We start from the raw sequence: 20,976 nt of genomic DNA, 5'->3' as shown, positions 1-20,976 counted from the left end.
ATGAAAAACAATCTTTTATTTTCCAATTTGACGATAATTCAATGTTAATTCTATTTTAGTCCGCACACACACAGGCGTTCATGTGTGCATTCAGATGAATAAACCAGGCGCAGAATATGTAGGAAGCTCATGATTTGGAATAAATATTTACTTAAGTGCCAAGAAACGTAACACTGATATATTTATTTTTTCTTTACCGAAGTTGAGCATTTCAAATTATACGCAATACACAATTACTTTTTCCAGTTATACTATAAATATATTTTACGCTTAACGAGTCCAGTCTGTGACTAACTAAATTTACATTTCTATAAAGTCACGCTTCCATATGTACACACACACATTTACAAAACTTAATTCCTATTTACATTAACACTAAAGCCTTAATTGCAATAAAAGTCAAACCAAGCTAGACACATTGCTCGCATAGTAACCCGTCGCAGGTAACCTGGTCTTGGCGCCGAGTGCACCAGTTTCGTCTCGACTGTAGCCGTAGTGCCCGCCATTGTGCACTGCTGCTTTTGTAACAATGCCCGTTTCACTTAAGCCGCTTGGTTGTGTAGTCATTCCAAAAGTGCCCGCCTCAGTGGCATGCGAGACGCGCTGTCCCTCCACATGATTCATTTGTTGAGCCTGTGCGCCTCTAACCGTGCCAACTTGTTCGCTGTAAGCACAATTTTCACTGCAAACCGCGTCGGTGCATTCCGCACATCCGCTTTGACTTGAATGGACCCTACCAGGCACCAGGCTTTGGCTTGTCTTGATTGCTACCGGCACCAAGTGGGATTTCGAATTTATGCTACTTCTAACTGTGGGATCTCGTATGTAAGTATTCGCTTGTACTTGGCCATTCAGATTTTCTATGCTTTTGACGGCGTTAGCGACATTGAATTTTGGCAATGCATTCGTATAGCCGGAAATCTCATCTACTGTTGTTGTTGTTTGGACGGCACTTGGCGGTGCCATTCTACACTTGCGCTGGGACAAGTCGTGAAAGTAGGCATCTTTTGGCACATATCGTTCCGGCCAATAGTTGGTTTGGAATACGTAATTCTGTGAATCTGGTGAGTCGGTGGCATGTGAGGGCGTTGAGCCACGCGCCACCGCCGGCTTGCCTTCAAAAATTTGTTGCGCATACACTGGTGAGTCATGTGCACTTTCAAGCTGCGGTTGCTGTTGCACGATCTCCAAAGAGTCCAAGCATTCTTCGCCCGGATGACTTTCAGTGTACGAGGAATTCTGATAGTGCGTCACAGGTGTGCCTTGTTTGATGTACGCTGGCGTTGTCAAGCGGCCACGTTGTGTTTGCAAATTTGGAATATCGGTGTAATCGCGATTTTTCAACTCAAATGCCGACGTCTTGACGAGGTTGTGTGGTTCTCTGCCGATCGTGTTTTCAAGCGGTAGCCCAATTTCTTTCAACATTGCCTCCTCTTTACTGTCGCTTTCGGCCAAGCGATGCACTTGAAATAGCTCATCTTTGTAGCGCAGCTTATCCTCCTGTGTGTACTCCGATTCATTGCGCGTCTTCACATCCGCCAAGGTATCGGCTCTTTGGTGACTCTTACGTAATGCGCTTATCACATTCTGTATGACACTGCCACGCTTCTGTATGTCATACAAATACTCTAGCTGTCGTTCGGTAATCGGTTTATCTCTGTGTTGCCGATCGAGCGGTGACGCCGTTGACGAGGCTGTGGTCTCTTCTTCTGGCATCGCAGCAATCGCTTTGCGTTTTGCTGCGGCATGTGTTAGCTGGAAATTGCAATTATAATCGGGGCTCGAGACGACCCCAGTTTCGGAACTCATTTGCGCTGGAGTGACATTAGATGCCTCGCTGTTCGACGGACTCAAATGCATATTTTGCACTCGCGCACAAAGCGCTCCATCACCTGTGTCTATATCCAAGGCGGGAGTTTTTAACTTTTCCGGCGACTGTTCGTAGTCTTGTTCATTATGCGCAGGTACTTTCAAAAATGTGCTAGTCTTTGCAAGCAAGCTGCCCAAACGCTTCGACACATCGTAGAATTCATTGTTCGAATCTTCGCTTAATTGATTTTGCATATCCGTGGAGTGTGGGCAACATTTCACTTCGTCTCTGTGAAGCAAACCAGTTGCTTCGTTTGCGTTGGCGTCGAGCAAATCGAAACTTCGCGAGTTCGCCATTTTACCCTCCAACATATCGACCTTTTCGAGAAACTCTAGACTTCGACAACGTTTCAACGTATCGAGCATTTCTCGTGCTTCTTTCCCCTTCGAGATGACGTCAGTTGTTAGCCGCAAAGGATCGCCACGTTTCAAGTAGTTCTCCAAGTAAATACGTCTATTCTCGCATTCTACACGATCAGCGATCATGGTGCGTGTCAGCTTCTCAATTTGATGGTTTGTGCGCGCTGCCAACGCCTGCACTTTGTCATCTAAATGCTCCTTGGCATTGTGCACGTATTTTCGCAAATGTCGCTTATTTGAATTGATTTTATCCTCGATATGCTTGAAGAAAGGTCCACAATAACAGATATTTCCTATGCCGATCGGCCCCTTGCGTATGTGTCCGGCGAGGTCCAAATAGTACTGCTCACCGCGCTTCAGTGGTTCTTTGGGTAACGTTTCCAGCTTGGGTGATGGAAAGGCGCGCATATCGGGGAAATAATGACAGCCATAAGGTGACCAACTCACCTCATTCGAATGTGACTTTGCTGTACATGGCCCAGCTTTCGTTTTGTCCTCCTCACCCGCTGGCGGTTTACTTTTCTTGTTACGTATGCGATGCGGATTATCTAAAATATCTAATATTTTACCGAAACCCTTACGTATCGCTATGTCGCGCGGCGTCTCACATTGTGAGTTACGTGAATTAATTTCGCATTCCGCCTCCAAAAGTATGCGTGACAATTTGTGCCTACCCATAGCACTGGTGATATGCAGCGGAGTATCCCCATTGAGATTTTTCTTGTTCACATCGCAGAAGGCAGAAATGAGTATGCGTGCAGCGCCTGCATGCCCATATCGACAGGCTGTGTGCAGAGCTGTGTCGCCATACTAGAGAGAAAGATACGAAAATATGATAAAAGTTATTTAGCTTTGAGCAAATCGTTGGCTTACATAATTCTCAACATCTGGATTGGCGCCAGCCAAAAGTAATTCCCTACAGCTCTGGTTGTGGCCATTTTGTGCAGCTAAATGTAAGGCAGTGAAACCGGCAAAATTCTGTATGCTCAGCATTGGATTTTGTACAGTCCCCCGATTTGGTTTAGGTGGTTCATTCTTTTGCTTGCTCTTCGAGGTCGATTTGGTGGTCACTTTGGGTGTGCAAAGCAATTTCACCGAGCGACTGAAACCGCGCGAAGCCACTTCATGCAGTGGTGTGTTTCCTAATTTGGCTTCCTTTGCAGCGGTATCCGAATTCCCGGCAAGCAGCGTCTTTATCATTTCTTCATTGCCATTAGCGGCAGCCTCATGGAGACTGGTCCAATCCTTGCCGCGATCCTGGGAGGAGTAGATATTATAAAATACTTTTTTTGTTATGGAGCAAGAAATCTGTTTACCTGACTAATTGTATTTGGCAACATAGTTGATTTTGGACCTCAGAGAATTATAATAACGTCGGAGTCTGTAATAATGCAAAATATTTAAAATAGGTTAGACAAAAAAGTCATCGTTGCTTCAGATTAACATAAAGTTTGCAAAATTATCACATAATCATCGAGTCGTACCAAGAAGAAAATGTCCCATAGCAATCAAAAAATATTTTTTTATGTTTATTTTAGCACATTGAGTGCCATGTCGTTTGGTTTTGTACGACACCTAATGCTTCATAGGGCGCCAGAGGTTGTTTTAGGCCTCATCCATTGCCTTCCTTCAGTATTTTATGTTTTTAAAGGTTTGAACCCAAATAGTCGTTTATTTGTAAGGTTCTTATTTTTTGTACAATGCATGGGAGTTCAACTTAATTGCGCTTTTTTGATTGAAGACCAACACCTATCAATTATAATTTCAGAGGTTTTTTAATACAAAACAGAATTTTTGTTGGAGTGAATTTTTTTTATTATAATCTGGCAGGTAATTTCAAGACATTTATTTTTTGAATATGATATCCGGCACATGTCCGCTGCGGCTACGAGTTCCATGGTCCATTCGATCAGCCCAATTTTTGACTACTTCTTCCACACTTCCATGGCAGCCAGTTCTACTTTACCGGAATTACTCGATTTTTTCACGACCAAGGGCTGCCGCCCCAGTAAACTAGCCCTGTCTAATGAACCATATATCACTAATTCTTCCAATAAACCTGGCCGTATGGTGTCAATGGTGGATCGAATATTGCAACAAAACGATTGTTCAATTCGCTGTATGGGAAGTTGCGCCGTCTTGTTGGAACAAAATTTTCAGTCATCATAGCTCGATAGCGTTCACCAGAAATAAGGACCGATGATGCCGCCCAGGCCCGACGAGAGGCGGGGGGGGGGATCGGGTACTTTTTCCCCCGGGCCCGGAGTTTTGAGAGCGGCCCGGAATCGAGGCTCACTATAACATAATACGCATTTTGATAAATAAAAAAAAATTTGAAGGGGCCCGCATCTCAAGTTTCCCCCGGGGCCCGAATACTCTCTCCACGGCCCTGATTCCGCCACTGGGTAAGCAGCACGTGAAATAAACGAAGCGCTCTATGAACTTCACGAATATATTTATTTTTTCAAAGTAAATTTCCACAATTTGGAAGCGTTATTCTGGCGATTCTGGCGTTAAACTATTCGTGATGACTTGCCAAACCTTAGTGAACAGAAATGTCAATACAGTTTGTCATTCTCAGCTATCAAACCACAATTATCTATATCGATAGTTCTAATGCAGCTAAAAAACACCCGATAGAACTAGTAAATCTGGAGTTCTAGACTGATGGAGAATAACTCTAAAAATATGATGAGGCTATAGGAGATTTTCAATATAGCTGCCTGAGATATCTACCCACTTATTTTTCAATTTGGCGGGTAGTTGATTATTATTTCGGAATACTTCATGGCCTATTTTATGCTTAACCATCAGCCATGACTTTTAATCAGCAAAGAGACGGAATATTGTGCCAACGTGACATAACATTCAGTTTTATAAGCCTAGATGTACGCAAGTGGCGTTTGGTTGTCCAACAAAAGCAATCATTGCTGCTCTTAAGATGCCGTCATCGCTTCAGTGATAGAATAAAAATGGCAAAGAAATAAAGGGTGTTTTTTTAGAGGTTAGGTTTTCAAGTTGGCACTACTTTTTTCGTAGATGGTCTTTTTGACAGCTGTCACTTGATTTATGCTCAGTTTGGTTTGCCATTTCATAATGAATAGACTTACACCTGAACAATGTTTGCAAATCGTGCAAATTTATTACGAAAATAATGGTTCGGTTCGCGCGACGCATCACAAGAAAATTTTGTTCAGCGATGAAGCTCACTTTTGGTTGAATGGGTATGTCAATAAGCAAAATTGTCGCATTTGGAGTGAACATAATCCACAAGCCATTGCTGAGACGCCGTTACATCCTCAAAAAGTCACTGTTTGGTGTGCTCTATGGGCAGAGGGAATCATTGGTCCATATTTCTTTAAAAATGAAGCCGGCCATAATGTTACAGTCAATGGAGAGCGCTATAGAGCCATGATTAATGACTTTTTCGTGCCTGAATTGGACGATGTTGATGTGGACGACCTTTGGTTCCAACAAGACGGCGCTACATGCCATACAGCCAACGCAACAATCGATTTATAGAGCCATAATTAATGACTTTTTCGTACCTGAATTGGACGATGTTGATGTGGACGACCTTTGGTTCCAACAAGACGGCGCTACATGCCATACAGCCAACGCAACAATCGATTTATTGAAGGAAACTTTTGGTGAGCGCATTATCTCGCGCCGTGGACCTGTGGCGTGGCCTCCAAGATCGTGCGATATAACACCGCTGGACTATTTCTTGTGGGGCTATGTGAAGTCGCTTGTCTACGTAGATAAGCCCGAGACGATTAACGTCTTGGAAGAGAATATTCGGCGCGTTATTGCTGACATACGGCCCCAATTGCTGCAAAAAGTGGTCGAAAATTGGACCTCTCGGCTGGAATTTATTCGAGCCAGCCGCGGCGGCCACTTGCCCGAAATCATTTTTAAAACATAATGGCAAACCCTTATCTTTATAATAAAGCTAAATTCTTGGCCATAACATTAAACTATATACGTTTTATTTCATCTAGAAAACCTAACCTCTAAAAAAACACCCTTTATTAGCACTCTACTGTAGCACATTGCCACCTACGTGCTGGACTATGTCGGTTATGCGCTTAGAATTATACAAGGTGGCGCAAAATGAATCATCCAATTTTGTTCTTCCAATGAGTGATTAATTTTGCGCCACCTTGTATTTTACGCAATTTGATTGCGAACGATCGCGAAATTCAACCTCGGTTTTCTGCTGCGTTTTTTGTTTTATAAAGAAGTGTTTCTTATGCAGAAATGTTTTTTTTCCTACATGTTGTACATCGGTAAGGCTAAAGACTGAATTCCAAATTCTCATTTCGCAGTAAAATTCTTACTTTATATTTATAGTTCTCATATTTTAGTGGATAACCTAACGTCCAGTTGAATTTCACCTACAAATTCTCTTGGAACTGCTTTGGTGCTTTTTGTAAAAAAATTATAATCTGTGGATTGTTGTTACTGTTGCATAAATGTTTGAGGAATGCAGCTAAAATGAGAGTCCTTGGCCGGATATATTAAGTACGGGACGTTCTGGTAACATGCAATCGACTGATGTAGGATTTTCGCTTCTCTTTTTCCACTTCTGCGTTTCACCTCTATAAAATGGATTTTACCGCTGATTTAGGAATCGACATACATATTTTTAAAAATGTGTTTTTTTTTTGTTAAGAGAGCACATTTTGAAAATCACTCTCCAGTTATGAAGGGTCTTTCAAGAGCAACGCCTAGATGTTAGTTCTGAATAATTCCTATACAGTGCCTTTTTTTGTCATCTTTGACATGTGTCAAGGATAAACACGGACAAATTTGACCATGGAAGCTGACACGATAGAACAACGCATTAGATTTATTGAAATTTAGTATGAAAATTAATGCCACAAGTCACACAACACGGGAAAACATTGCATTCTTGCGATCTAAGAGTCTCGGTCGATTAATTTCGTGCAATGGTGACATCGATTGACCCCCTAGATCAAGCGATCTAACCCGACTAGACTACATTTTCTGGGGTTTCTTGAAAAGTAAAGCCTGCGTGAATAAGCCAACAACGTTTTCAGAGCTGAAACACAACAGTCGGATCGAGATTGCTGAACTCAATGTGTTTGAGTCAATTAATTGCGAACGAGTAAAATTCAGTCGCGCCTTTCTGCTCTTTCTCGCGTTTTCGTTACACAGAAATGTGGTTTTGTATGACTTGAAGCTTAAAATATTAAAAATGGTATTTTTACCGTTATATGCTAGATTTAAAAAAGCAAATAGCTTCGTCGACAATTGAACAAATATCAATTGCAAATGGCTTGAACGCCAGCATTTCGTTGTTTCTTTATTATAAAATTATATTTAATTATATAATTGGCGCGTACACCTTTTGTAAGTGTTTGACCGAGGTCCTCCTTCTATTTGTGGCGTGCGTCTTTCACAAAATGGAGGGACCTACAGTTTTAAGCCTACTCCGAATGGCAGATATTATTTATCAAGCGCTTTTTCATGGTTTGCTGAAGGGCGAGCGCTATTAGAAAATACTGTTTCTTCATGTTAATGTTTCACGGAGATTCGTACCAACGTCTTCCGAAAGGGAGTCGCGCTCCAACCCATCCGGCTATGGCGTTTCTTTATTAATATTACTTTTTATTGTTGTAGGTCTACGAAATAAATTTAATCGTACGTACACATATCGCCGTAGCCGAATGGGTCGGTGCGCGACTACCATTCGCAATTCACAGAGAGAACGTCGGTTCGAATCTCGGTGAAACACCAAAATTAAGAAAAACATTTTTCTAATAGCGGTCGCCCCTCGGCAATGGCAAACCTTCGAGTGTATTTCTGGCATGAAAAAGCTCCTCATAAAAATATTTGCCGTTCGGAGTCGGCTTAAAACTGTAGGTCCCCCCATTTGTGGAACAACATCAAGACGCGCACACCACAAATAGGAGGAGGAGCTCGGCCAAACACCCAAAAAGGGTGTACGCGCCAATTATATATATATATATATATATATACACATATCGTCATTAAAATAGGTACGCCGTCTTTATCTATCGATTTCCTTGTGCAGCTCGGAAAAATTTTAAGTTTTTATTAAAATTTCGCCTTTTTTACTGCTTCGTTGTGAATTTAAAAGAGCCGTTGGTTGAACAGGTTTGGTTATTTTCAGAAAGTGTAATTTTGAGTGGCCACTAAAATAGGTACTTTGCGGATAACTCTTGCATTTTAGCCAACCAAGTGCAAAAATAGTGAATATAACGTAAGTAGCGAATTAAATAATTCATTTAATAATTAATATGAATTTCTTTCAAAGATGGTTTGTGTGCAGTATTGCACCGTTGAGGAGCGCTTTTTACAAATTTATCGCTGAGTCACTTGTACGATTAAAAAATGCCACAGAATGTCGTGGTGGCAAAAAAAGAAGATAATTTAATTGCAGCTGAAATCAACAATGTACCTATAAGTAGTATCAGCGAGAACTGACGTCAATTATAAAACTTGAACCTACCAAGCAAAATAGTTCGAAAAGTTCCTCTGTTGAAACAATCAAATTTAAGGAAGAGGAAAAGTTTTGCGTAAGAACAGAAGTCATGGTGTGGACCAGAGGGTATGAAAAATTGTATAACATTCATTGGAGCGATGAAAAATAAGTCAACTTAAAAATGATACTGGGTCAACTGTCAGATGCCCTAAAGGACGAGAGTTCTCACCGCGGTAGGGGATGCTTCTCTTCCATTGAAAACTTTTCGGGTGATTTAAAGAAGCGAATCGCGAAGGAAACATTAAAAAAGAAAAAGGATTTGTGGCAAAAAATCAAAGTACTATGGTGTTCCAGAGAGAGCGTAGGTTCGAATCTCCGTGAAAGACCAAAAAGAGAAAAAGTTTTTTTCTAATAGCGGTCGCCCCTCGGCAGGCAATGGCAAACCTGCGAGCGTATTTCTGCTATGAAAAAAATCCCTCATAAAAATTTAAAAAAATATCTGCCGTAGGGAGTCGGCTTGAAACTGTAGGTCCCTCCATTTGTGAAACAACCTCAAGACACACCACAAATAGGAGGAGGAGCTCGGCCAAACACCAAAAAAAAACGAGTGTACGCGTCAATTACATATATATGTATATATAAATATATATATATATAAATATGTATATATATACATATATATATATATGGTATTCCACTCCCACAGACTGTGGTTATTTATTAAACTTCAATCATTTAAACAGCATTTTTTATAAAGTCACTAAGTTATTTTTGTATCGTATCTATTTCTATTTCGTAAACCTTACTTAAGGTGCAAGTAACTTCATAAATACTGAAATTGTCTTTTATGGAACCAATATTAAATGTATTAGAAATTATTTGAAGCCCCGAAAGCATACTTTTAATTATCTATATTTTTTAATTTTCGTTTTTAATCCTCAGCGAATTATTATTACTATCTTTATTCTCTTTGAAGTCGATTACTTCTCGTTTGTCGCGTTCTTGTTTTTTTCTCTATGTTTCTTTATTTAGCAGATGAATATCGTTTTCTAAGTATTCAAAATGATAAAAATTACTGCACGTAAAATTGCGTCTTGCTTGGCGTATTTTTTTATATTTGTTTTTGTACATACACTTTTGTTTTATTTTATTTTGTTATTATTTTTCCTTTTTTTTGTCGCTGATTTATTTAACTTTACAATGCCGTGTTATGCATAGCAAATACGTGCATACATACGCACATACATATGTGCAATATCCATAGCGAAAAACGAATATGAAAAAAAAAAAAATGATTTCCCTCTGCAACTACGTAAAACGAAGTTTGACACGAACAATATCGCAAGATAAGTTACCACAAATGCCATTGGCCTTCATTAACTGTTTACTTCACTTTTTCCACCACTTGGCCGCTAAGTAAAAGATATGCATGCGTATTTGCCATAAACTTTTCTCAAAGGTAACCAACCACTAAACAAAGCAAATTTTCTTCAAAAAAGAAATATTTACATATTTCATCTTTTTTCATATTTTCTATGCAAATTTTGGCATGTTGTATAAAAATTGTCCCATAAAATTCTGTGTAAATGCATACATTTGTATGTAGGTTATTGATTCCCACTGGTGGTTTAAGCCTACGAACTGCACACACAGTCATTCATACACACATATATTTGTATGTGTTGAGCCCCACTTATGTGTTTCATTTGAATAATTTCACTTATAAAATGTATTAAATTTTTCTATCTCACACATTTTAGGTATTCACTGTTGCATAAATTTCACTGTGCGAAAGTGATTGTGAGTTATCAAAGGCGCAGGCGTAAAGTTGAAGCACGAAATTCCAATACTTAATTTGTAATTTTTTCATAGGATGGTATTTACACACACTTACGCACTGTAAAGTATAATAAATATTTGTGTCTACGAGCGCGAAAACGGCATTCAAGTAATCCTCACACCGATCGCCACATTCATTTCGTTCAATGGCTTAACGTAAACTGTTCGAAATGGCAAACGAAGATAGTTAAATGCATATCTGCGTCTGAAAACCAGTTTATGGCTAACTCAAACTTGGCTTAAAGTATGTTAGGCAGCCAAAAAACATATGGTCCTAAGCGAAAGGTAGTAGGCGAATAGTTAGAAGATTGATGGCAACCCTTTCGAGTGTCATTTGCGCAAAATTTGTAACGAAACAAAAGAATTGTATTCTAAAATATGTGCTTATTCGATCCTCGGTTGGTTGTTTTGCCACTGAAATGTTCATAGTATTTCGAAAAAGCTTCTTTCAATATAATTTTTCTTTTTAACATTAAAAAATATAATAAATAATTAAGGCACAGAAAAACTCATCCGGTTTTCACAGTGAACGCCTTGCTTCCGTTATAATATAATATATGCATATACAGGGTCCGGCACTCGAAGTGTAACCAATTAAAAAGGCCATAAATTTAATTTGGAAATTTACTTTTACTCAATTCAAAGTAAAAAATGTGTGAAAATAATACAAAATTCAGAATCAATTTACCTCTGCTCGATATGAACGAATCGCAAGCTGCCTAAATGTGACTTGCAGGTATTTTGGCGCACTCACAGACAATGACTTCTTTCAGCGCCCCGAGACTGGTGAATCTTTTGCTCTCTAAAATGGCCCAAAGATAATAATCCATCGGATTCGCGTCTGGTGAATTTGTAAGCCATTGTGTAGATGTTATGAAGTTCGGAACGTTGTTTTTTAGCCATTCTTGGTTCACTCGAGCTTTGTTAGACGGTGTCGAGTCCTGTTGAAACATCCATGGTCTTCCACCGAAATGTTTGTCTGCCAGCAACCTCCAGAATACTTTCCCGATAATATTTCGTATTTACCTTGACGCCAGGCTCGAGGAAAACGGATGGAGAGCGCCCATCTGCGGTTACAGCGGCCCAAACCATTACCTGTGGCGGGTGCTGCCTCCTGGTGGCCAATCGATGACTCAAATTCTCGTATTAACAATCAGTCAAATAAGCCCTATCGTTTTGGGAGTTTACGAATTGCTCAATTTGAAAAATTTTCTCGTCAGAAAAGACAATATTTGGAAATTGACCGCTTTCGGCCAAGCGAAGCAACTCCTTCGTTCTCTCAAGTCTGACTTGTTGCTGCTTTGGTGTGAGATCATGCGCCTTTTGGATCTTGAAAGGCTTTACTTTGAGATCATTTTTCAGTATGCGGCGGATGCTGCGGCCAGATATTTTCAGTTCTTTCGCCATTTGATTGGCACTTCGTCGGGGATTTCGCTCAAATCGCTTCTTCACGTATTGGACCATTTCACGTGATGTTGCAGTCTTTTGATGACCACCTCCATGACGCTTCGCGATGCTACCAGTAGCATTGTAACGAGTAATGGTGCTATAAACAAAAACTTTATTTACTTTAAGATGCTCGAGGTTTGTGATTTTCCAGCCAAATATAATGCAATTACACTATTACGTTTGAAATCCATTACTGATTTTCTTTTTTCGCGTTTACTCTCTTCAAAATGCTTCCGCGCGCTTGTAAACAATAGTCTAGACTGAAGTTGGTTACACTTCGAGTGCCCGACCCTGTAATAAGGGTCTATAAAATAGAAATGTATTATAAATAAATGTAACATAAAGTTAAGGACCGCCCTGAACAGCAAAGCTAAATCAAACGCCTAAATTTTCCAGGTGTACTGGCTCAAAGTAACAGTAGCATCCATGGAACTTATTCCTGGTTACTCTAATTAAGGTTAGAGCAGCGACAATCAATAAACTTACTACAATCTGAAGAAGTTTTGTTACCCACTCTGAGGATATTCAGAGCTGTGAGATTCCATGGTGTAATGAGACAAAATATGTCAGGTAGCAATGGCATTCGTTTTCAGTACGCAGCCCTGGCAGTTACGAGTATACAGTAATTTTTTTTTTTTTGTCTTGTTCAATCTGCCTCGTTCTATTTAACCCGTTTAATGAATATATTTTTGAAATTTTAAATTAAACGATTCATGTGAAATTCAAAATTCTAAGTTGAAAAGCCCAAATTATCAAAAGTCATTTGGATTGCTGTTTTATGATTTAATACAAAAAATTCTTCAAAACTGCTGTGAAAAAATGTTACCAATTCAGCATCTACAACTTTGAGCTAAAATCAAAAATGAAAATAAGAAAATTGCAAATGTGCCTACATCAAACTGGCTGGCATACTTCTACACTTCTTATACTAGTATTACTTCTTATTCTTTATTGGCGGAATAACCACTTACAGTATTTTGGCTGAGTTTAACAAAACTCGTAAGTCATTTCTCGAGCTCACCGGTGCCAGTTGGGCACACCAAGTGAAGTCAAGTCCTTCTCTATCTGATCTTTCCAACACAAAGGAGGCCTTCCTCTGCTACCACCAGCAACGGATACTTTCAGAGTATTTCGGGAGCGTTTACGTTCATTCAGACAGCATTACCTAGCCAACCGAGTCGCTGGATCTTTATTCGCTGCACTATGTCTATGACGTGTAAAGTTCCAAAAATCTTCCGCATAATCTTTCTTTCAAACACTCCAAGGGAGTCCGATGGGGCCGGATATTGACATCGTCCAAGATTCTGCACCATACGATCGGACTATGCAGATTGAGAGGACCTTATCACTCACACTTGATTTCAAGGCTGACCTTATTATCGATGCTAATACTAGTTCATAAACAATCGACGTATTTTACAACTGCAAAATCATTACTGTCAACATTGACGTGCGCCGACAGCTTTTTTGATGACAGGCGGTACTTTTTCTTGTCTTTATTCACCACCAGACCCATTCGCTTTGCTTCTTTATCCAGCTTAGAAAAGGCAGAACTAAGCGGACGGAAGGCGTGGTTGTTAAGACCGATGATGTCAATATCATCGGCATACGCCAGCAAGTATATGCTCTTATAATAAATTATGTCTGAGCGATTAAATTCTGCAGCTCCCACAAATTTTTCTAGCATCAGGTTAAACAAATCACACGACAGCGAGTCACACTGTCTGAAAGCATAGGTGGGCACTTTGCAGTAACAGTAAAAATGCAGTAAATATAATATTTTACTGATATTGCAATTTAATTTTCATTACCAGTAAACTTTTACTGATTACTGAAAAAAATTGCCGTAAGAATACTGTTAATATAATTTGATTTGCTATTAGCTATTAGCCTTTCTTAACACAAGCATTTCAAAATTTGCATCGCTGAGTTTTTGCCTTCTGGACCGATTTACAATTCCAGCGAATGAAAACAACCGTTCAAGCCTTAGTAAGAGTATAACATATACAGTGTTGTTCTTTTGTATCTTTTTAAACTTACCTGACTTGTTATTATTTTGTTATTTAGGAAAATAAGAGAAACCAAAAAAAAGAAATAATTATTGAGTACATAAATGATTGAATTTCGTGATGAACATAAATATTATACTGATAATACAAATCGAATTATATTATCAGTAATTTTGCTGCAATTTTTTTCAGTAATCAGTAAAAAAATATTTTTACTGCAATTTTTTTCAGTAATCAGTAAAAACATATTTTTACTGCAAATTTTTTCAGTAATTAGTAAAAGTTTACTGGTAATGCAAATTAAACTTCATTATCAGTAATATTTTACTGATTACTGCTATTTGTAATGCAGTAAATTTATAATGCAGTGTGCCCACCTACATATGTCTGAAAGCTCGTCTGGTATCAAACGGCTCGGAGAGTAATAATAAGAAGTTAAAAAGAAAATTGAATAATTTTCACATTTATTTAATGAAAAAATTTTCACATCTATTCAATGTTGAAAATTTTGATTTAGATGGCTCTACAGTAAAATATCTTCGGCTGTTTTAAATATTTTTACAAAAGAAAAAAAATTTTTAAATTTTTTGTGTCAAATTTATATACTTATTTCCAAAAAACGTACCGAAATTGTTCTAATTTTAAAGTTTATAAATGTTAATAATAATATTATAATTTCATTCTCTTAGATAACTGAGTGGCAAATGATTTCAGAGGAAAAGTTGAAATTTAAAAGATTGCTATTTTTCGCAAAAAAACAAAAAGCTATAACAACTTTTCGACCTCCTCCGCTTTTATTATTGCTGAATTTGATTAAAAAATATACCACATAGATTTTGACTAAATTACAAAAAATTTAAAAATTGGTAGTAAACAATTAAAAAGAATAAATGTGTGTGAATACTCCATTATTCACTTACACCGACTTTTTAATAACTTCCGATTGTCTAATTTATATTTCTAAACCGAATATATTTTGCTGACGATATGCGGCCCAAATCACAATTAGTCATTAAATTTGCTGTTCGACAATATCTACATTAGATTCTCCAATTCGTTTCACTAAAATTTGTCATTTAAAAATTTCTTATGCTGAAAACAGTGAAGCCCGTAAACGCAATTCCGACTCAGCTGTTTCGATCAAACTAATGAGAACCCCGTGTAAACGAAAAGTTCCTTCCTTCCGTATCGCAGTACCGTAGATTTTATTTCACGATTATTAAAAAAATTCCGTAATTCCGACTCAGCTGATTGCTCTCTCACCACACAGTGTTGCCAAGCAGTACATTTCGAAATCATTTACAAAATAAACTTAGAAAAATGATAATTTTTGTTAAAATATAATAGCTTAAAAATACTGTTGAATAATGTTAATTATAATATAGATAAATAAACTATTTGCATTTTTTGGTTTTTGGCTTTGGTTTATTAAACAATAAAAAATTGTAACTGATAACGCGGATGTGTGAAAAAGTGTGTAAGCAAAAATATTAATGGCAACATTGTATAGATACAACCAAACACATACACACACAAACCGATGTATTGTGTAAATATGTAATTAAAAGAACGCAGTTGTTCTCGGGGGTGAGTTTTTGTGCACGGTAAGGGCATGCGGCAAGGGATTCCGTGTGGTCTTCACTGTTTTCAGCATTAGAGTCAGTCGTAAATTTTTAAACTGAATTGAACTCTACAAAATTGAACTTTGAAACTTAGCTTAACTGGACTTATGGTGCTCACACTCACCAACGTATCGTAGTCCCTTTCCTCAGCCCGTAGGATACACAAAATTGAGCAAAACTTATCCCGTAGAAAACTACTGCGTTCTTTTAGTTACACATTTACACAATACATCGGTTTGTGTTTGGTTGTATCAACACAATGTTGCCATTGAGAGGTGGTGAGTGAGCAATCAGCTAACACGATTCTACGGAAACTATGCAAAATCCTATGATAAGATCTACAATACTATAGAATGCAAGGGGGGTGAGAATTCATTTACATATGTATATGGGGCTCTCATTACTTCCATTGTGTCAACCGACCAGGGCTGCGTTTACGTTGGTGACTGTGAGCACCATTAGTCTATAGAGTATGCGTGGCACAGTTTTAGGGGTATTTCTTAGTGGACTTTTGAATATGAAAATATAACGAAGCGGATTTCAAGAAACCACTACTAAAAAAACTAAATTTTAAGACTTTCGCTAACGTTTATTATTGTTGTTGTAAAGAAAAAAATACCACAACAGTTCGATTACCCATTTTCCAATAAGGTTTTCAAAAAATATATGCATACGAGCCATCTCTTGCCCTTAAGATATATATTTTACCATATTCATAACGTATATATTCGTTTTGGGCCAGCTCCAGCCCAGTTTCGCTAACAAAACTCGGCTAGCAAATTCACCACACCAAAAATCAATCGAATATAAAATGATTCTAATTAGCTCCAGTGAAACGAGACGCTTATTACACTTGTTTGACTCTCATTCAAAAGGTGAAATGAAACGTATTGCCCTCCTTTACTAGGAAAAATAAAAACAAAAAGATTTGTACTCTTATATTTATATAAGTTACGAAGTTACGTTGCATTAACTCACAATTTGGCAATTTTCAATATTCGCCTAGCTTTCGATATTTGTCTCCAAACCGAATACGAATATTCGTATTGAATAATTTTATGTGTTCCAATCAGTACGGCATCCCCGAACAGCTGCCAGTTTATGCGCGAATATTCTCGATTTTCATTTTTCTTGTCAACTGCCATAGGAAACGTGATTTCATATAGAAATTCACTAACTCAGCCTGCAAGTTCTGAAAAACGTACTGTGAAAACTGTAAAAATTCAATAAACTATTAGGGTTAAAGAATTTACTAGATTTGATATAAAATGGCAAAGTGGGGGGAAGGTGATCCACGTTGGATTGTTGAGGAACGCCCTGATGCAACAAATGTCAACAATTGGCATTGGACTGAAAAAAATGCAACGCCATGGTCCAAGGAACGTTTGACACAATTATTGAATGGTCTCAAAATTGGTAAGTCCATTTTAAATGCACTTTCATTAAAAAATTGTGCTTTAAACGAAATGTTGAATGTTGCAGAGCAAGATGGGGTCAAATGCGTTGTTGATACGGTTGATGATTGTAGCGGTGAGGCTACGGTTAACAACCGCAAAGGGAAACTTATATTTTTCTACGAATGGAAGTTGGTGCTTAAGTGGACGGGGATATTATTGAAAAATAGTAAATTAGAACACAAGGGAAAAATTACTATACCGAATTTGTCCGAGGAGATGGACATCGATGACATTGAGATTACCATTACCATTGATGAGTCTAACGATGAGTCGGAAAACTTGAAACAATTCATGTACAATATTGGGCGTGACGTCGTACGAAAGCAGTTAGAGTGCTATATTAAAGAGTTGAAAGAGGAGTACTCGAAAAATTTAATACTTCCGAAGAAAGGTGAAGAAAACAGTGTTATCACACCAAAGGCTAAACAACCTGGATCTAGCATCGCAACAGAAACTAAATTAAAAAACGCTGCGAATCCAACCAAAGCCAATGATACGGTTGCTAGTAGCATTGGTTGTAAATTGGACGTAAGGACGCTAAAAATGACTGAAGAGTTCAATTGTAATGCAAACGATTTATACAATGCGCTAACAAAAGCGGAAATGGTAACTGCTTTTACACGTGCACCAGCTAAAGTAGACTCCTCGCGTGGTGGCGAGTAAGTATTGCATTTGAGCTAATACCAAAAAAGCTATGGTCCTAACGAAAATTTTTCGCATTTCAGATTCGTTTTGTATGGCGGTAATGTGCATGGCAAATTTGAAGAGCTGGTACCGGAAAAAAGAATAAAACAATCTTGGCGACTTAAAAACTGGCCTTCAGGACACTACTCCGAAGTTGTGATAGAATTGGAGGAGACGGTAAAGATCCCTTCTGTAGTATTACACTTTCTCAAATTCGTATATATATTTTCGGATTTCTAATTTCTGCAACTTTTGTTTATTTCTATTTTGCAGAAAAACAACACGCAAATGAAACTGCTGCAAACAGGCATTCCTGCATCTGAATTTGATGCTATGCGCGCCAACTGGCACCGATATTACTGGCATAGTATTAAGCAAACATTCGGGTTTGGATTATCTATTTCGGATATATGGTAAAATTAGCTAATTTATATCTGCGAGACACTGTGGATTCTTTGGGATGTAATCTACAAAAAGGGAATCACTTCGCACATTAAAAATTTACCAAAAGAACAGCAACAACAACAACAAAACGCTTACGCTGTTAAATTATGCTTCGATTATACTTAATTTATAATTGCTTTAAGGACTGCCAGCTTGGCTATGGCTTACCTGGGGACCATCTTCGATTGTACACAAACTATACAAAAACCAAAACTAAGCTAATTTAAACTAATTAAAAAGTTGAAATATGAAAGGGAAATAATGTAATTTTGAATTTTGAGCAAATTAGTTGAATTATAGAAGTTTTTGTAAGAAATGTGCATATCTTTGTCATTACAACAAACAAAAGTCGCAAATAAACTAAGATTCGGTCGCAGGTTGATGCCAGGATAAATTGTGTGTTTTCTTAAATTTCGAAATTTCATGCATGAAATGGATTGTTTAGTTGTACAAACATATGTATATAGTTAATAAACTCAATGTAGTTTGTGAGTGTACAGTTTCATGTATGTGCAAACGTGATTTCATATAGAAATAATTCCAGCACTTTTCTGCGGCCATTGGTTTCACTGTGGAAGGCGTGAAATGGAATAGAAGGCGTGAAATGCTAAAAAAGGACTTAGATTTGTATGGCACCAAACGAATAAACCCTGAATTATTCTTTTATAGCAACAAATATATTCCTTGGTCGATTTCTTCTTGTAAACCCATAAAAATTTTCGGAACGAAATTTTCTGAAAAATGGGTTTGACTGAGAGATCGCAAAAAACCGTACATTTTGAAGAATGCACCTTTGTCGAGTGTAAATGCAGCTCCTTCTGCTGATGCTATTAATATTGTTATAGTTGTAACAGCATACAACTTGGTCACTTAAATTTTAGTAGCTGCTACTGATACCTCTTAACCACAGATAAATTCGGGTAGCTCCAACTGATGTAGGTTCGTTCCCTGAAAGAACGTCTGTCTGTTCTTCAATCATGTAATTGGTTTCAAAAGAAATTTTTTTTGACGTGATAACGTCTTATAATTCGATTTAACAGGCTGCACGCACGAAAAAATGTGTCGTTACCTTGCTCATTAGTGTTACCTTGCTCATATGTCGTTACCTTGCTCATTGCCGTTACCTTGCTCATTTGTCGTTACCTTGCACTTTGCATTGAATGAACTGCAAGCGAAAGCGCGGAACGAACAAAGCAAACGAACGGCAACGTTCGACATCTTGCTCTCTCCTACTTAAGTGAGCGTATATATGTATGTATATGCGCATATGTACATATATAAATTCACGTATTTGTATTTGCCTTCTTATTGATTATTATTAATTTGATTTACTTGAAGAATTTAAAATAAAACCAAGTTTCTTAATAATACCTGTTGTTTTAATGTTATTATTATTTTTTATATATTTTTTTATTATAACGTCTAATAATTCTATGTAGCCGGCTGCACGCACCAAAAAATGCGTCGTTATCTTGCTCATGCATCGTTACCTTGCTTGAACAGCATGTTATGTTATGTTATGTTATGTTATGTTATGTTATGTTATGTTATGTTATGTTATGTTATGTTATGTTATGTTATGTTATGTTATGTTATGTTATGTTATGTTATGTTATGTTATGTTATGTTATGTTATGTTATGTTATGTTATGTTATGTTATGTTATGTTATGTTATGTTATGTTATGTTATGTTATGTTATGTTATGTTATGTTATGTTATGTTATGTTATGTTATGTTATGTTATGTTATGTTATGTTAAAGTATATTATGTTGTGTTAATGTTACCTCATTCTCTATATCCATACAAAATATCTATCAAACAAATAAAATTAAAATTTTCTTTTGAAAAATGCAACCATTCAATCAGTATTTTTTTATGATGTTATCACGTCAAACTATCGTCAGTAAACCAACTTTACAGACAACCTCTTTTTTTTCAACTAGCTTTAGTAGTGTTTTGTAATATATTTTTACAGCTCCCTTATCTACCAATTCCTGTATAGTTCGTCTAGATCCCGACTAAAATCCCATTTGACGCCAGAAGTATTTTCTAGAGTCCAGGCTGGACAAGTTTGATGGGAGTCATGCAAGTTAACACAGTGGCCATCTCGCTCACCTGCGCAAATATGCTGACACTGCGTTGTTGTTGTTTTAGCAGCACAAACATTCCCGATACATCCACGGGGAATGCTGCTGGAGTGACAGTCCTTGGCAGAATACAAATCCGGGTCGTTCCGGCAACGTAGAACCGACTGTCATGGGAATGCTGACACTGCGTCTAGCGCCTTGCACGCGTATCCGGTGCAATACAACAACGTGGGAAGCGCAGCGTCAGCGGATTAAGGGTAGAATTTAAGCTTAGTTTTAAGTTACTTCTGAATTGTAAAAGCACTTCTTTTCAGATAGTAGCAGTAAATGGTAACGAAAATCTATTCAGCAGGTTTCATTTCTTATTGAAGGAGTCTGTTGTTGGCTTCCAACTTAAATTTTTTGGTGCTGCTTCTCGTTTTTCCGAGATTGAATTTAACAAAATATGAAACAATTAGAAAGGTTTCCTGCACAAATTCTGTTTACAACATTTATCATGGCAACATCTTGAAAAATTCAAAAAATAAGCTTTTACTTTCAATAGCACAGTAAACAGCCTAAAAGTATGCTTCGCAACAGACTGGAATTACTTAGTTTAAAGCTTTCCGACATGACCGAATTACTCAGAGTAATGAGAGTGAGCAACGCTTCGTCTTACCAGAAGACACATTCGTTTGCGTC

The 20,976-nt window shown here is 37.7% G+C and overlaps 2 protein-coding genes across 2 annotated transcripts; one reads left to right on the top strand and one right to left on the bottom strand.

Annotated features, from left to right (window-relative positions):
• Positions 1-275: 275 nt before the first annotated feature.
• On the bottom strand, positions 276-10,684 carry LOC129246126 (ankyrin repeat domain-containing protein 11). The gene is made up of 4 exons (XM_054884687.1): positions 10,596-10,684; positions 3,546-3,610; positions 3,103-3,486; positions 276-3,039 (listed from the first exon to the last, which is right to left on the bottom strand). Exons 2-4 carry the CDS (start codon positions 3,567-3,569, stop codon positions 400-402), a joined length of 3,048 nt encoding a protein of 1,015 aa, XP_054740662.1. The 5' UTR covers positions 3,570-3,610; positions 10,596-10,684; the 3' UTR covers positions 276-399.
• Positions 10,685-16,754: 6,070 nt separating this feature from the next.
• Positions 16,755-18,599, top strand: LOC129245784 (activator of 90 kDa heat shock protein ATPase homolog 1). The gene is made up of 4 exons (XM_054884172.1): positions 16,755-17,036; positions 17,103-17,736; positions 17,803-17,938; positions 18,035-18,599. Exons 1-4 carry the CDS (start codon positions 16,889-16,891, stop codon positions 18,176-18,178), a joined length of 1,062 nt encoding a protein of 353 aa, XP_054740147.1. The 5' UTR covers positions 16,755-16,888; the 3' UTR covers positions 18,179-18,599.
• Positions 18,600-20,976: the final 2,377 nt, after the last annotated feature.

The sequence above is a fragment of the Anastrepha obliqua genome, chromosome 4 (genome assembly GCF_027943255.1).
Source record: "Anastrepha obliqua isolate idAnaObli1 chromosome 4, idAnaObli1_1.0, whole genome shotgun sequence".
NCBI lineage: Eukaryota > Metazoa > Arthropoda > Insecta > Diptera > Tephritidae > Anastrepha > Anastrepha obliqua.
This window is presented reverse-complemented; position numbering and strand designations above follow the sequence as displayed.

Excerpts from the sequence above, each read along its gene's own strand:
- LOC129245784 (XM_054884172.1), top strand. The coding sequence starts at position 16,889 with ATGGCAAAGTGGGGGGAAGGTGATCCACGTTGGATTGTTGAGGAACGC. Across the intron at positions 17,737-17,802 it reads GACTCCTCGCGTGGTGGCGA|ATTCGTTTTGTATGGCGGTA; the intron begins GTAAGTATTGCA and ends TTCGCATTTCAG. Across the intron at positions 17,939-18,034 it reads TGATAGAATTGGAGGAGACG|AAAAACAACACGCAAATGAA; the intron begins GTAAAGATCCCT and ends TCTATTTTGCAG.
- LOC129246126 (XM_054884687.1), bottom strand. The coding sequence starts at position 3,569 with ATGTTGCCAAATACAATTAGTCAG. Across the intron at positions 3,487-3,545 it reads TGCCAAATACAATTAGTCAG|GATCGCGGCAAGGATTGGAC; the intron begins GTAAACAGATTT and ends TACTCCTCCCAG. Across the intron at positions 3,040-3,102 it reads ATCCAGATGTTGAGAATTAT|TATGGCGACACAGCTCTGCA; the intron begins GTAAGCCAACGA and ends CTTTCTCTCTAG.